This window comes from Sander vitreus, chromosome 3 (genome assembly GCF_031162955.1).
Source record: "Sander vitreus isolate 19-12246 chromosome 3, sanVit1, whole genome shotgun sequence".
In the NCBI taxonomy this organism is placed as follows: Eukaryota; Metazoa; Chordata; class Actinopteri; order Perciformes; family Percidae; genus Sander; species Sander vitreus.
Window position 1 is genome coordinate 28,266,870 of NC_135857.1, and position 14,383 is coordinate 28,281,252.

A 14,383-nucleotide genomic window follows, 5' to 3' on the forward strand; every position below is an offset into this window, starting at 1 on the left:
AGAAAGAGAAAGAATCACATGACTTTTTATTTGCAGAGTGGACTTTACCACAATTGTAACAGGCTGACATGACACAATAAGGATCTTTGTGTTGCATGAAACTGATGAAGATTACAAAGTTTCCCACACTTGTATTTACCAGTGAAATAATTATCACAGCTCAGTGAGTATCAGCTGGTTCTTCCCCTTATCTTCTCAAAGGGTGGAGTAGCCAACTGTGTGTGTGTGTGTGTGTGGTGTGTGTGTGTGTGTGTGTGTGTGTGAAACCGGTACAGGGAGAAACCGTCAACTCCGGTTTAACCTGTTTATGAGACATCTCAGACTGTTTAAATACCATGACTATCAGCATTACAGTGAGAGTCTGACCCCTGCTGCTCTGAAGAAGTATTGTCCTACCTCTACAAGATCACAGAAGTGTGCACAGTGATCATTTGAAATAAGAGACACCGCCATACAAACGATTGTGTTTATTTTGCTTCATATATTGATTGATATCTTTTTTTTTCTTTCAGTTGAAACATGACTTGAAAATGTCAATGATAATGGCTATACTGTTGGTACAAGACAAAAGACAACCAAATATACAATATAAGTCCATGAAAATACACATTCTCGTAAACATCAGAGAAAAAAAGCTTAATAAAAAGACAAAGAAACTAAACTGGCGCATGGTAGCTAGAAACAATATAAAAGGTACATGCCAGGGGAGGGAAACAAGGTGTCTGTGTTCCAGCTGAAATCCTCATTTCCTATCATCACACACAACCATAAAAACACCCGCAAGCACAAGCTGACGCTAGGATTCATCTTCAGAGAATACACAATTATTCAAAACATCGATCACTAAACTACTGCAGAATTCCTATCCTAGGAGGCTGGGGTTAGACAGGGGAAGGTGATGGCATTGAGGACAGGGTGAGTTGTTTAAGGTACGGCAGTGAAGAAAAGTGCTGAATGAATGAAAAATCAATGTCCATCATCACCCACATTCATAGTGCTGGAGTAAAGTACTGCATCAGAGTATATCTCTACCTGCCTGTCGTCTCTAGTCTTAACAGCATGTCAAGTCACAGGAGTATTAGTTACAGGACACACCAGCACGCCACCAGATACACTGTGGAGTTAAATTATTGACGTGTTTTATAACAATGGCAAATGTGAACAAGGTTCTGTGAAAACAAAAAATGTGCACTTGTAATTAAAGATTTGTGCAAATCAATGTTACATTTCTATGCACAAAGTCACATTGTTGTATCTTTCAAATACAAAACCGGTGTTTTGGAAACAACAACTGTTGAGTATATGAGAATTTTTTTCCACTTTTCAAAGGAATAATAGTGCAAAAACAATCAGTGTCTCTGTGCGGGTTTGTATCTACAACGTACAAATAAAGACTGACAAATGACAAAATTCAGAGAAGGGTGTCTGGCTTATCTTAGAGAGCCTGAGCCTTCCACCACAACCCAGTGGTGGAAAATGGATGGATGGCTTGAGATCTGTTGTTGTTACACACGTTTTGTACTTTGGAGATACAACAATTTAAACATTTTGGGACATTTAATTTGACATGCATAGAAACGTTCACTTCACAAAAGCTTTTTCCAATTTGTCGTTTAACTAAACACGTTTAAATAACCACCGCCAATTTTATTCCATACAATTCTCTTTGCTCTTTTTTTTTCTTTAGTAAGGATGAATATATCTGATCCACGCTTATGAAAGTTCCTGAAGTGAGAGACAAGGCTCTGCCACACTGTCTGTGTACATAAAGGCGATATAATGAACAGGGTTGTTTTTTTTAAGTCTGTGAATATAAAAAAATAACAGCATATTTCCGTTCCCATGTTCTGTATTAAAAAATCTACATCTGAAGCTCTGAGTATACATTCTTCCACTAGTAAGCAGCCATGCATTGCGTGTACGATATAGTGTTGGCAAGCCATTCAGAAATACATGACTGAGGTCCGTTTCTAGGGGTCTAAAGTGCATCATGTGCCATTCGTTTCTCACTAATAATCATTCATTGCGAGCATCTGATTGCGGCAGAGGCTTGTCTCTCAGCTCTGTAACCTGTCATCAGTAAACATTTCAAGGCGTGTTTGCAGACGGATGGATGGATGAAAGCAATAGATGGATGGATAGATGGAGGGAAAGAGGGATTGGGTGCGCCACATCCTGCCTGGATCCACTCCTCCCATTTTCTGAACACATATAAGGAGGCACTCTGAGGGTCATGGCTGTCTTTGGAAGTGCCTCTGTGAGTTAGTGCCAGGCAGGAAATAGCTGAGGAGCGTCTCTGTATGGCATCTGAAGACAGCAGGCTGAATCAAACAGAAATTATTATCTCCCTGTATCATTTCAACTCTGTGCTTTTCCTATCAAAGACAAAGACTCTTTTATTGTCTGTGTTGAGTCTCATCACACACCACTTTTCTCAGGGGCTGGAGGAGTGTGTCTTTAACAGCCTGATACCTTCAAGCAAATCTACCTTTATGTCTGTAAGAGGTGAGTTCAAGTTTCTAGAGCTGCTGCTGTGGTGGCACTTTGTGTTACAGTGCAGAAAACTGATACAAAGCCAAGAGCAAAGTAGTTGTTTGAAACGGTAACTTGATTGATTCTTTGGAATCCTCTGTGCCGCTGAATAAAGAAACAGAACTTGTCAGTAAGTTGATGTCAATTTGTGCCTTTGTGGTAACAATGACCTCAATTGCCCCTTAAAGCAAAATGCAAAAAAATAATTTGTGTTTCAACTAGCACCATTTTGATTTAGAAATACATTTAAAAAAATGTACATGTTTGCCTGTATGTGTGTAATTGTGTGTGTACATGTTGCCCAGCACCTCACAGAAGCACTTATTGCTACAATGAATCGAGACTCCAAATTCATGTGTGTAGCGAAGTGGAATAACGCAGAGCTCCATCTCTACGTCACTCCATCTCTACGTCATTCCAGCCTAAAAAACACACTTCTCCTCCACGTCGTCAGATCACGTATAGGGAGCAAAGATTTACAGTAACAACGCATCGGCGATCATATTGCAAGTAAATACATTTGAGGGGGAAAAAAAAACGGTTACATATTTCAAACGCACAAAAAAGGAATTCATGAGCAAAAAAACAAACAAACATGGCAGGTTGAGCCAGTCTTCCTGCATTAGTAACTGAGTGAAACAGTAATATAGGACCAGCCCTGTCTCTGGCATCATGCAGTGTAGTTTATCTGACCCCAGAAACCATTTTTTCTCACACTGCATTATGTAACACACACACAAAGATGCTGCAGCGTTTTCGTAATGAACTAAGTCATGATACTGTGTGTTTCAATCTGAACTGCTACCAATACTGCTGTCTGTGGATTGTTATTCCGTAATGCCCTGGAGCACAAGAGGAAGCAGAGATGCCAGGACCAAGGGTGCCACTTGTGTGTGTGTGTGTGTGTGTGTGTGTGTGTGTGTGTGTGTGTGTGTGTGTGTGTGTGTGTGTGTGTGTGTGTGTGTGTATGTTTGGTGTTTATTTGTCTCCCAAAAGACATTTAAGTCTGCAAAACTAAGACAGACACCAAGCAGCCCCATTAAACACTGGCTTGTGCTGTCTGAGAGAGATGGGTGAACGGCACCTCAGACAAACCTGAACCAATCAAAAAGCAAAGGTAGTCATGGTTACTGCTGTACATGTTCACAACGCCACAGTCAGTTACTGTTAGGTGGCTTTAAAAACACAATGCTTACATTTGACACCTTAGAAATGTCCTCGCTGTGGCTTTCCATTGACTGGCACCTTCTTGTTCTATTGTTTTTTGTTGTTTTTAAGTTAGACTGGAGAGGCTGAACCAGTCAACCGTCACTGACAGATGTAACAGCGAGAAATAAAAATGACAAGAGTGAAGAAAAGATGTGTAGAGGAGTCATTTGGGGAGATATAAAAAGTCTGCCATCAGTCTATTTTCTCCTCAGTTCAGAGATGCAGTCGAGTGAGTGGGAGCTCTCCGTGGAGCTTGAACTGTGTGTGTGTGTGTGTGTGTGTGTGTGTGTGTGTGTGTGTGTGTGTGTGTGTGTGTGTGTGTGTGTGTGTGTGTCAGGTTTCTAACAGTGTACAGTATCAGAGAGGGTGAGACTGTGTGTCACAGTGGTGTGTAGTCATATTGACAAAATAAGATTGGCAGTGAAATGGTGTGAGTGAAAGGGTGTTTAATTTGTGAGCTGTCTGACAAACTGAGAGAGGTGTCACACAAGCAAGTGACCTCCGCCACTCTCCCCCTCCCCTCTCTTCTTCTCCCTGTCCTTCTCTTTTTTTTAGTGTAGCTCGTCCTCTTCAGTTTTTAAAACATAATCTTTGACTCTGTTCTTCCTCACGGTCTAGACAAAAGCCTCGGGCTTGCTGTCGTCGTTAATCTTGGCGTAGATCTTGGGATCGTCGTTGCGCTCGTCTCTGAGGCGCTGCAGGTGGCGGCTGTGGCACAGCAGGTAGAGAGGGAGGCAAAATCCCAGCATGCTAACCACCAACAGTCCCACGTTTACCTGAAGACAACATTAGAGTCAGACCAACATAATGATATGGGCCGTTCACTAGAAAATCACAGTTCAGATGTTTAAAGGTCTAAATATTAACCACAGGACTCGCTTCTTTACTCATTTATGTTAATGTCAATATATTTGTGTCACTCACCCATAGAGGGTCTCCCTCCAGGGGTCCCACCATGGCCATGAAGAGAGGCTGTTGGAGCAGGGCGAACAGAGCGCTGATCAGAGACTGCATGCCTGTCAGGCTGCCAAACTGAGAGGATGGGTACCTGCAAGGGACAAACAACATGTATCAGAGGGTACATTTAAACAGGCTCATTACTAACTTGAATTTGAGTTTAAATATCAACTCTGGGGGTTCTTTCAAACTGAAGCCAATCAAATTAAAACTACACACACACACACACACACACACACACACACACACACACACACACACACACACACACACACACACAAACACACATAGGTAATCCTACATTAAAAGTTAAAGTTATAGCAGCAACTGAATGGCCATGGTTTTGGAATGAGATGAACAAAATTATATGGGGGTAATGTTTGTGTCTATGCATACTTTTGTTATGTTATGTATGTAGTAAATCTACAATTCTATATTGGTATCATACAGTATCATTGTGTGTGCTGTTATGCCATTATGTTTTGAACACGTTGACACTTACACAGCAGCATAGAGGCCTCCGACTGCAGAGTGGATGAAGCCTCTGACAATAGTGTGTAGGATAAAGGACAGAATCTAAGGAGGAGGAGGGAAATGAAGAAAAAAAAAAAGATACATTTTTCATTAAGTACCAGTTCACAGCTGGCCTGTCCTCACTGAGAAATGGCTTTCATCTTTGATAAATGAGATTCAGGATGAGTGAGTAACATGTAAAGACTCAGTTGTCCAGTAGGTGTCACTAAAATACCTAGTGATATCAGGAGCTGCATTGCCATGTGACTCTCTCATGTTTGAACATTGTGTACATCTCTCAGTCTTGGTCTGTCTCTGCAGCGTTAGACTAGCAGCACATGCTGTGAAATGTGCATCGCCGAAGAGCTTCAAAGAAATAAGATAGTTCTCTTATCCTGTGTGTTTGTGTACCTGAAGTGGCAGGTTAGGGACGATGCAGGTGACTCCAAAGCAAACCAGGAGTAGGTTAGTGAAGATAAAGGCTCTGGTGGCGTTGACGATCTTCTGTATCTGTTTGTCATTACGACGGGGCTGACCAGGCTCCCTAATAGAACAGAATAGAGTAAAAAAGAATGTCAAGCTTTTTTTATTACCTTTTTAGGCTTATGCTTTTTTTCTTTTTTTCTTTTGTTCTGTGTGTGTTTATGTGTGCATCCTCACCTCTTGGCACTCTTGTCATTATCCTCCTCGCAGTCCTTGAGCTTCCAGTCCATGACTTGGCCAATCACAGGAGAGGTGACCAGACACAAAAGCTGGAGCACGCCAAAGATGGACGTGTAAACACTCACTGAGAGACAGATGATAGAGATACAGACAGAGTTATTGTTATGTTTTTATGCTATAAGTTTTGAACTTGAAAATGAAATGGATGAAGATGTTTAGAGGGTGATGCACATAGAAACAAGCAAACACAAAGTGGACAGATGGCTAAGGAGAACAGCTGAAGAGGGTAGGTCTTAGATCTTTTTAAGTGAAGCCTGAGGTTTCTTACCCACTTGCATCTTCTCCACTGCAACAGCAGCAAGAAGCCAGCATGAAGGGAAAAGAGAAAGAGCAAGAGAGACAAATGGAAAAGGAAAGACGGAAAGTTAACAACAAGCAACAAGGCGGTTTAGCTGAGCGGAAAGCAGCTTGAGAGATTGTTAGGTGTCAGAGATCTAAGAACATCCACTGCAACACTGTGGTCAGATGTTAAAGATATAATCACATAACACCATGTGTGTGTTCAAATACAGTTTAATCTACTATGTGCTAGAAACAGCACACACCTGTGCTGAGGTCTCCCTCTGTCAGGGACTCCAGGATGGTGTTCATGGCTCCCATGTAGAAGATGAGGCGCAGCTGGGTCACACACATGGTGATGAGGCTCAGCATGAAGATGGGACTGAGGACACTCTTCATGAAGGACTGAGCTGCAGCAGAAATTACAAATATTAACTTCATGGTGGCGGCAGGAAAAGTCAATAGTTCAGTGTGGCGTTCAAGACACTAGTAGCCATAATGCCATGAAAACAGTCCAAAAACCATTAGGTCCAAGACTGATAAAAATGACCTAAGGTTGGCTAAGATTCTTTTATTTTGAAATCTAAGCAATTAGTTAGACTTCTGTGCTGGCTCAAAATGTGGTTTACATACTAAACTAGTACACTGTGGCCTTGCTGAGTGTTTCAGTACAGCTACATGATTTGTGTTTGTTACTGATGATAGAAACAAAATATGTTCAGATGTTGATGTGTTTAAATTCAAATCAAGCCTTTCAGCTCTCAGGAGACTGGAGGAAAAGAAACAATGCCTAATAAGTAAATATTCTGCAACCCTCTCAGATGCCATTAAATTAGAGAGGAATGAGAGGGCAAACATGTTTGTGTGTGAGTGTGTAATATGGCCCTCCTTAAAGCTCCTGACAGTCAGAACATGTCCAGCTGTTATGAAACCAACCATATGCGGAGGATGCTTGGCCTTCAAACCAAAACAATGCTTCTCTAGGGATCTGTGCCAGCGCGCCACACACTGCTGAGCGGCTTTTCTAAGAATGGGGTCCGGACCAATTTAACGGTCCATTTGCTATCAAAGAGACCCAGAGGGGAGCGACCAGACCCCCCCACTGGGATTCCTTGACTCTGGTGTAGAAGAGCCAGAAGGGGCCAAAGGAGGACTAGAGGTGTAGGGGTAACAGAGGTCAGCTTAGCGTGGATGTAGGGCAGAGGTAAAGGGGCATTCAGTGTAAGGGGTGTTTGTGCCTTATTGTTTTGTACAGATGTAGGTCAGGCCCTGAGGTTTTATGTTTTTCAGAGCTGAGAGGTGATGCTGCTAATATGAAGTATATTGTATTCTATCATGTCATCAAACTCTGCTGTTGAAATAAGTCATTCTTAGCAACGCGTAATTAAATACTAACAAAATTAGTTTCTGGAAGGTTTTTTTTCTATATATATTAAGACATCAATTGTATTATTTTAATGTATATGAGTCAGTTATTGAAAAAATAATATTGCATTCTGTTAACCATATTGCTAAATTCTAATTGTGACACTGGTAATCTTAAAAAAAATATTAGCTATAATAACTTAGTTCTCAATGGAGAACATTATAAAGTGCTGGTATTCACATCCACCTTATAATAATAATAATAATAATAATTATTATAATTATTATTATTATTATTAATAATAATAATAATAATTCATTACATTTATATATTACTATAGATTCCTAACATTACAGAACGTCTAAGCTCAGACTTACTCTCTTCCTTGGCTTTGCACTTCACGTCCAGGTCAACAGTGGACAGACACAGCTTGTTGGCCTCCTGCGAGGCCAGGTCTTTGGCCGGCTGGTGCTGCTGCTTCATGGAGTTGCCGACACTGAGACGGCGCCCCACTGTGGTCACCTGCCGATAAAACTGCTTCCCTGTGATCTTGTGGTCAAAGCCCAGCCAGCTGAACTTGATCTTCACCCTGAAGGATTGGTGGAAAGAGAACAGAAGGTGAACGGTGATTGTTAGCACAAAATGCAGAGCAACTGTCAAACTGTCAAGTGAAAAGAGGATGAGGAGGAGGAAAGCAAGCAACAAGGACAAAAACATCAGTAGAGAAAGAGAGAGAAAGGGAGGAAAAGGGAAAAGACAGGAGGAAACAAAGGATCCAGGTGATTGAGAGCAAAGCCGGCAGATCACCTGGTTTTAGGGTCTTTCCTGTCTTTAGGGCTTACTTGGCCTCTGCTGCATTACACTGGGATTTACTGTGGGTGAGTGTGTGAGCATGTATGTCTCTACATCTTGTGCATGTGTGTAATGTAGTGATCTCTGTGGAGAATGCAGTCTGTCTGGGTCGGAATCCTTTTACAGCAGGTATGACTTGAGGACAGCTGGTAGCATTACAGTGGCCATTTAATAATGATGGCTGGAGGCTACAGAAATGTTTATATGCTTTGGTGTGTGTGTGTGTGTGTGTGTGTGTGTGTGTGTGTGTGTGTGTGTGTGTGTGTGTGTGTGTAAGAGCTTCTGTTCGTCTTACGTGTAGTCCATGTCCTCTGGGCCGGGGAAGGGCTCCAGAGGCCAGTTGACGAAGCAGTTGAAGAAGACGAGGCAAGCGCAGGCGGCCCACACCAGCAGGATGATGATGAAGGTTGCACCCAGATCATAGATCACCTACAGGCAGGCAGACGGCACCCAAACAGACACATCATAACGAAGAATCAACATCTCATTCTGTGGTAGCAGTGTCATTCTTTCTCATGTTAGAGCATCGCCGTTCAGGAGGAATCCTTACATGATGGATGAGGACAAATTTATGAATATTTTTGGGTAAATCAAGAATCGAGTGATGTCATTGACAGCAGAAATCAAATGTCACAAACCTTGATGCCGGGAAAAGTGACAGCAGAGGAGGCGTAGGATCCAATCATCAGAGAAATGAAGGTTGACCTCAGGTCTCCAAACATGTTGGGGAGCTATGGAGAGAGCAGAAAGAACAGATTAGGGTACTAAAATAAAAAAATAATACACAGCAAGTTCATATAAACACTTAACAAGTGATGTGTGAAGATTTATTCAAAACACAGAGGAAAATCTCGATCTTGATACTCGTTATATCTGACCGCTATATCTGACCGCTATATCTGACCGCTATATCTGAATATCATTTACATCCCTGTAAAACACTACTAGCCTGGGGCTTAATGGAGAACAAGCACAGAATGGTCTCGAATTTCATTGTTGAAGTAGAGGAAAAAGCTTTCTGTGTATCACTTCAGTGCTTAAGTAATGGATCTTGGAGGTTTATTTAAAAACACGACATATCCTAGTGACTTAAAGTGAGAGTATGTGAGGACATTGCACTTTAATGATCCTACAAATTAAAAGTTGAATTCATAAGCAATAAATGCACCTTTGCTCAATTGGGTACACTCAGGGGTTTTGCTGTTACAGTCTTATTTGGTCTGGTATGACCAGTTAGATTATGGTGGCTAATGTAAGTTAGTTAGATATTCCTGTAACAGACATTACTGAGTCTGTTTGCAGACTTTGAGAATTGTTTCTCTATTTATGCAACTTGTTATGCTGTTAGCTTGCACATTTATCTTCGTTGACATTAAACCAAAACCCACAAGATCACTAAACACATTAACATTAACATTTTTTGCATATTGCACACATCCAGGCAAACACGTCAGCCCAGTGCTCAACACAGTATTGACTATTGATAGGCTTGTCACCACAAAGTATAGTACACCCTGTACTGTCTGCAGCAGGCTGTTTTTGTCCTAGCTTTTGAAGTGGAGCAGAGACAGAAATGCCGGAGAGTCTTGCATGACGCGCAACCCTCAACTTGAGTAAACAGCTTTCTTCAAGAAGTAAGAAACAAAGAAACAAATTGACAACAGAGAGCATGAGAGCAACATGTGGTTAGATATGACAGATATTACTGTCTCTATCAGTCATGTTTAATCATGTGTCAGTCATGTTTAAATTATGCCATCTGGAGAATATATAGTTTAACATGGAGGAGAGGAAATCAAACTCCAAGTCAACAACAGTGAATGAACTGGGTCACTGGTGAAAGAGTGGGGGCAGGGAGTACAAAATTTGGGTGACACATTTTTATCGTTTGATCGTAAATAGCATTCCCCGCCCTCTACCATTGTCCTCATCTGTCCGTCCAGCCGTCTGTACGGCCGCTGTGCTAACCACAGGGATGCAGCTTGTTAGGCAGCTGCTTGAACCCTCTCACCTCACACAGTCCTCACTCCCTGGATTAATTGGACCAAAGGTGAGCTACAAAAATGGCTACATCCATGCCATGACATCCAAAAAAACAAGTACCCTAAATCCCCCCACTCATGTTTCCCTGTAGCAGCGCTCAACTGGAAGAATCCAGTTATGACACTTTACAGGAGAAGTCTGACTGACTGACTACACCAGGGGTACGATAGGTGAGCAATTGCCCAGTCAGTGTAGAGGAGAGGACACACAAATGACCAGCTCAGCTTGTGTCTAGCTTAGCACTCTTGATGTGGTCATGACACATCGATGCCTTGATAGCTATGCAGAGTCAACAGGTTCAGATTTCCCCACTGACGCTCTATCACTTCCTCATCCTCTGGCCTGTGACGATGGGTCATTTTTAATGTCCAGTCTTTTGCAAGAGTTCTATTAATAGCGAACATTTTGAAAATAATATGACTGTATGAAAATTATTATTATCAGCCTTCCTCTGTAAAGTAGTTAATAGTTACATTAATATTTACATCAAAAAGAAAAAGAAAAAAAAAAAGAAAAGCATTTATGATTTCACACATTCTTCTTCCTTGTCAAAATCTGGCAGCTACCAACTATTACTCACAATGCAACTTGAGTGCAATTCAGGTGTGTTATGCCAGTAGCAGCTAATGTAACCTTTTTTATAGATCATTTTTTGGGGGTTTTCCCTTTATTCGATAGTGACAGTGGACAGAAAGAGAGGGGATGACACGCAGCAAAGGGCAGCAGGTCGGATTTGAACCCAGGACGGTGCAAAGGACTCAGCCTACATGGGGCGCATGCTCTTACTGTGGGAGCTCGAGGCCGCCCCGCAGCTAATGCAACCTTGAGCTGCTAGCCTTAAGCAGAGGTGAAGAGCAGGCTACAGAGGTCACTCTTTACAGACTACAGTAAGCTCACTTCTTTCTCACTCCACACCTACAGATTTCTTTCATTTTCAAACATGAAGTCTTCAGCACCAACCGACGCAGACTCAAGTGACACTTCAACTTGCAGTTTTTACAAAGTCAAAAGGAGGGTTAAACAAAATCATTAATAACCTTGGCTTTGCTTTTTTATAAAGTGAAACATAAGGTTCAGCCCAACTCACCACCCAAATAATCTTCATACAGTCCCTAAATCACTAGTTCAAATAAATAATTTCCCCATTAAGATCCTAAATATCAGATACAAAGGAATAATAATGTGGATGAGTCAGTCCCTATCTTCTCTGTCATTCACCTCCTTGGTGTTTCTCCCACTAATACACCCAGGCTTGTTTATTCACGCTGGGGACAGGTTCATTTGGAAGCAACACTGTTGCCACTGGGGATCATTTCTGCAAGCGCACAGGTCAGTGGGAGAAAACAATTCATGTGAGCAATCGGTGCAGTTCCTGAGCAAAAACCTCAAACCATCTGTGTGTTCAGCAGCATGCCCAAACCAGAGTAAAAACCACGTCTAGGTCTTGTGATGCTGAGCGTTGGCCTCATAAAATGATTACGTCACAGCAGGGGTTTCTCTGGGTTACTGGGTCTGAGTCACAGTTGGGTAAAATCACTGTTTCCTAAAAACATGTCACAAACCAGTTTAGTTTAAGTCTACTAATCATGAAAGAAGAAGTGGGGATTATTGGGTTCAGCAGCGTGAGAATAACATTAGAGCGAGTGTGTTGATGGGAGGAGCAGCTGTCAGGCTTGACGAGGAGCAGATAACAGTGTTTTTGTAGCTTTAGTCAATAACACATCAGTCAAGCAGACAGGTGGGTTTGTGACTGTTAAATACTCAAAGACAATCTGCTGTGGCTTCAGATGCTAACATACACACAACAAGCAACTGACTGCGAAATAACTGTAACAATCACAAGATAATAGACAGACACACACATTTACCCTATAGGTGATCTTTTGTGCCAGCTTTATATAATAAAAATACATTTTCCGTCATGTTCTGGGTAGGAATCATGCTCATTCTACAAATGCATTGTTGTCAGTTGATTAAACAAGAAGAAGTGTCTACAGCCATGCTCTTTGAGGTTGTACTGCACAGCCTTGCTTGCTATCATGCTCACAATGACAATGCTACTATGTTACTATATGATGATGTTAAAACCATCTTAGCTTAGCATGTTAGCATGCTAATATATATTTAGCACTAACACAAAGTACAGCTGAGGCTGATGGGAATGTCATTAGTTTTTCAGGTATTTGTTCATAAACCAAATTAGGAGACAAGTTGAAATTTTGACCTGATGATGGCGCTAGATGAAAAGTTAAGGGATCACCATAGTGATTAAAATTCATCGTAACATGAGTGTGTATAACAAATGTCATGGCAATCAATCCAAGTGACTGACCAACATTGCCCTTCCTAGAGCCACACCGTTATTTTCTTATCATCAAAGGAATGTATTGCCTGTGTGTTTCTTAGCCGCCAAGGTACAGTATTAAGTGCAACCCACCCCCCCACCTCTCCTCCATGCAGTTGCTAGTAGCCAAGGAGGACACGGAGGATTAAAAAAAACAGGTAACTATCTTCACTCGATTTTTTTGTACGCAAAAAGTCGCCGCACGACACCAGTTTCTGAACACACTGAGAAATACAGAGAGAGTTGTGTGGAGCTGATAGTCTTAATTAGCTTTGTATCAACTCATTTGGCAATGACTTGAATGTAACGGACGTTCATTAATACAAAAAAAAGTTACGGACTAAAGCTTTAATCAGAGGCATCCCAGTGTTTGTTCTGGAAATTTCACCTCATCCACTCACCCTTTTCTACCTTATTAAACCCAGGCTTTACTGATCTCCTATCTACTTAACTTGTCCTCTAATCTCGTTTACATGACAAGAGTCAGTACGTTTATCTCCAGGGGAACGACTGAGAGCAGATACATGTACCTCTTTAAAATAATAACACCCACCATCTATTTTGTTATTGCTTCTTCTCTGAATAGCTCTTTTGTTAGCTCTGCGGTCACAGTTTATCCATGCAGAGAGTGGCAGGGTACACACACAGATGGGCTCAGTGTTTGGACAGCCACTAAAGGTCTATTTTCAGCATCAGAGCAGTCACCTGGAGATAAGAGATCAGGGTTCGGTGGCAGCCAGCGGGGATGTGGGCGTTCATCAATAAGTGGATCTATGCATGTCAGGGTTTTGTTTGAACAGTATTCAGGTAACGCAGTATTTAATACAAGGACAGTTTGTTATGACTCAAACTTGAACTGAACTGTTAAGTGAACAAAACAAGAAAATTGGGTTTTGTAGATAAATTAAACGTATTTTTCCTTTTTGGTTAATCTAGAGACATTTACACTCCAACAGCTCTTGGGAAACTGCCACAATGTCCTGGAACCGATTTTGAACAGGCTGTACAGAGAACAGCAATGCAGTGAAGGAGGTTAAAACCATCAAGTTGAAACCTGTTTAGCTGTGATTTCACCTTGTCGAATGAATGCTGCACAGAGCTTCAGGCAAGACTGATATCTTTTCTACAGTCTTGGTCTGTCTCATTTTAACCCATATCTCTTCATTAGGCACTTGATTCAATTGTAATAATGTGTAAATGTTTCCACGGAGTGTAAGATTAGTCTGGAATCACATAAGGACCCTAACCCTCTCATCATGAACTTGAACCTGACTTCCCTTGAACCAGTTTAGATACTTGCTTGGTAAAAAGAAAATCCCCCTGCGACTGCTCATTCAAAAAGTTTGCGACTGCAAACTTTTTGGCCATCCTGCACTTTTGCATGTATTTTGTAAGTCACTCTTGATAAGAGTGTGTGCTGCTGAGTGTTGGAAATGGAAATGGAGAAGGCAGAGTGTGAGGTGACAAAGAGGCCTAGGGAGTGAGAAACCATGATGAGGGGGAGAAAGAGGAAACTGGATAGAGCCATTTGAGAGGAAAAAACAGAGAAATGAAAGAAGGAAGAG

General features: G+C 41.6%; 1 protein-coding gene across 1 annotated transcript in view; it reads right to left on the bottom strand.

Annotated features, from left to right (window-relative positions):
* Positions 1-452: 452 nt before the first annotated feature.
* LOC144515727 (large neutral amino acids transporter small subunit 4-like) overlaps positions 453-14,383 on the bottom strand; it is a 28,892-nt gene continuing 14,961 nt past the window's right edge. Inside the window, exons 6-14 of the mRNA XM_078246801.1 lie at positions 9,070-9,162; positions 8,727-8,860; positions 7,957-8,168; positions 6,480-6,623; positions 5,872-5,998; positions 5,623-5,755; positions 5,201-5,274; positions 4,666-4,789; positions 453-4,517 (exon numbers count right to left, since the gene is read on the bottom strand). Coding sequence (XP_078102927.1) covers positions 4,356-4,517; positions 4,666-4,789; positions 5,201-5,274; positions 5,623-5,755; positions 5,872-5,998; positions 6,480-6,623; positions 7,957-8,168; positions 8,727-8,860; positions 9,070-9,162 — 1,203 coding nt within the window. The 3' untranslated portion in view covers positions 453-4,355. The remainder of the gene's footprint in view (positions 4,518-4,665; positions 4,790-5,200; positions 5,275-5,622; positions 5,756-5,871; positions 5,999-6,479; positions 6,624-7,956; positions 8,169-8,726; positions 8,861-9,069; positions 9,163-14,383) is intronic.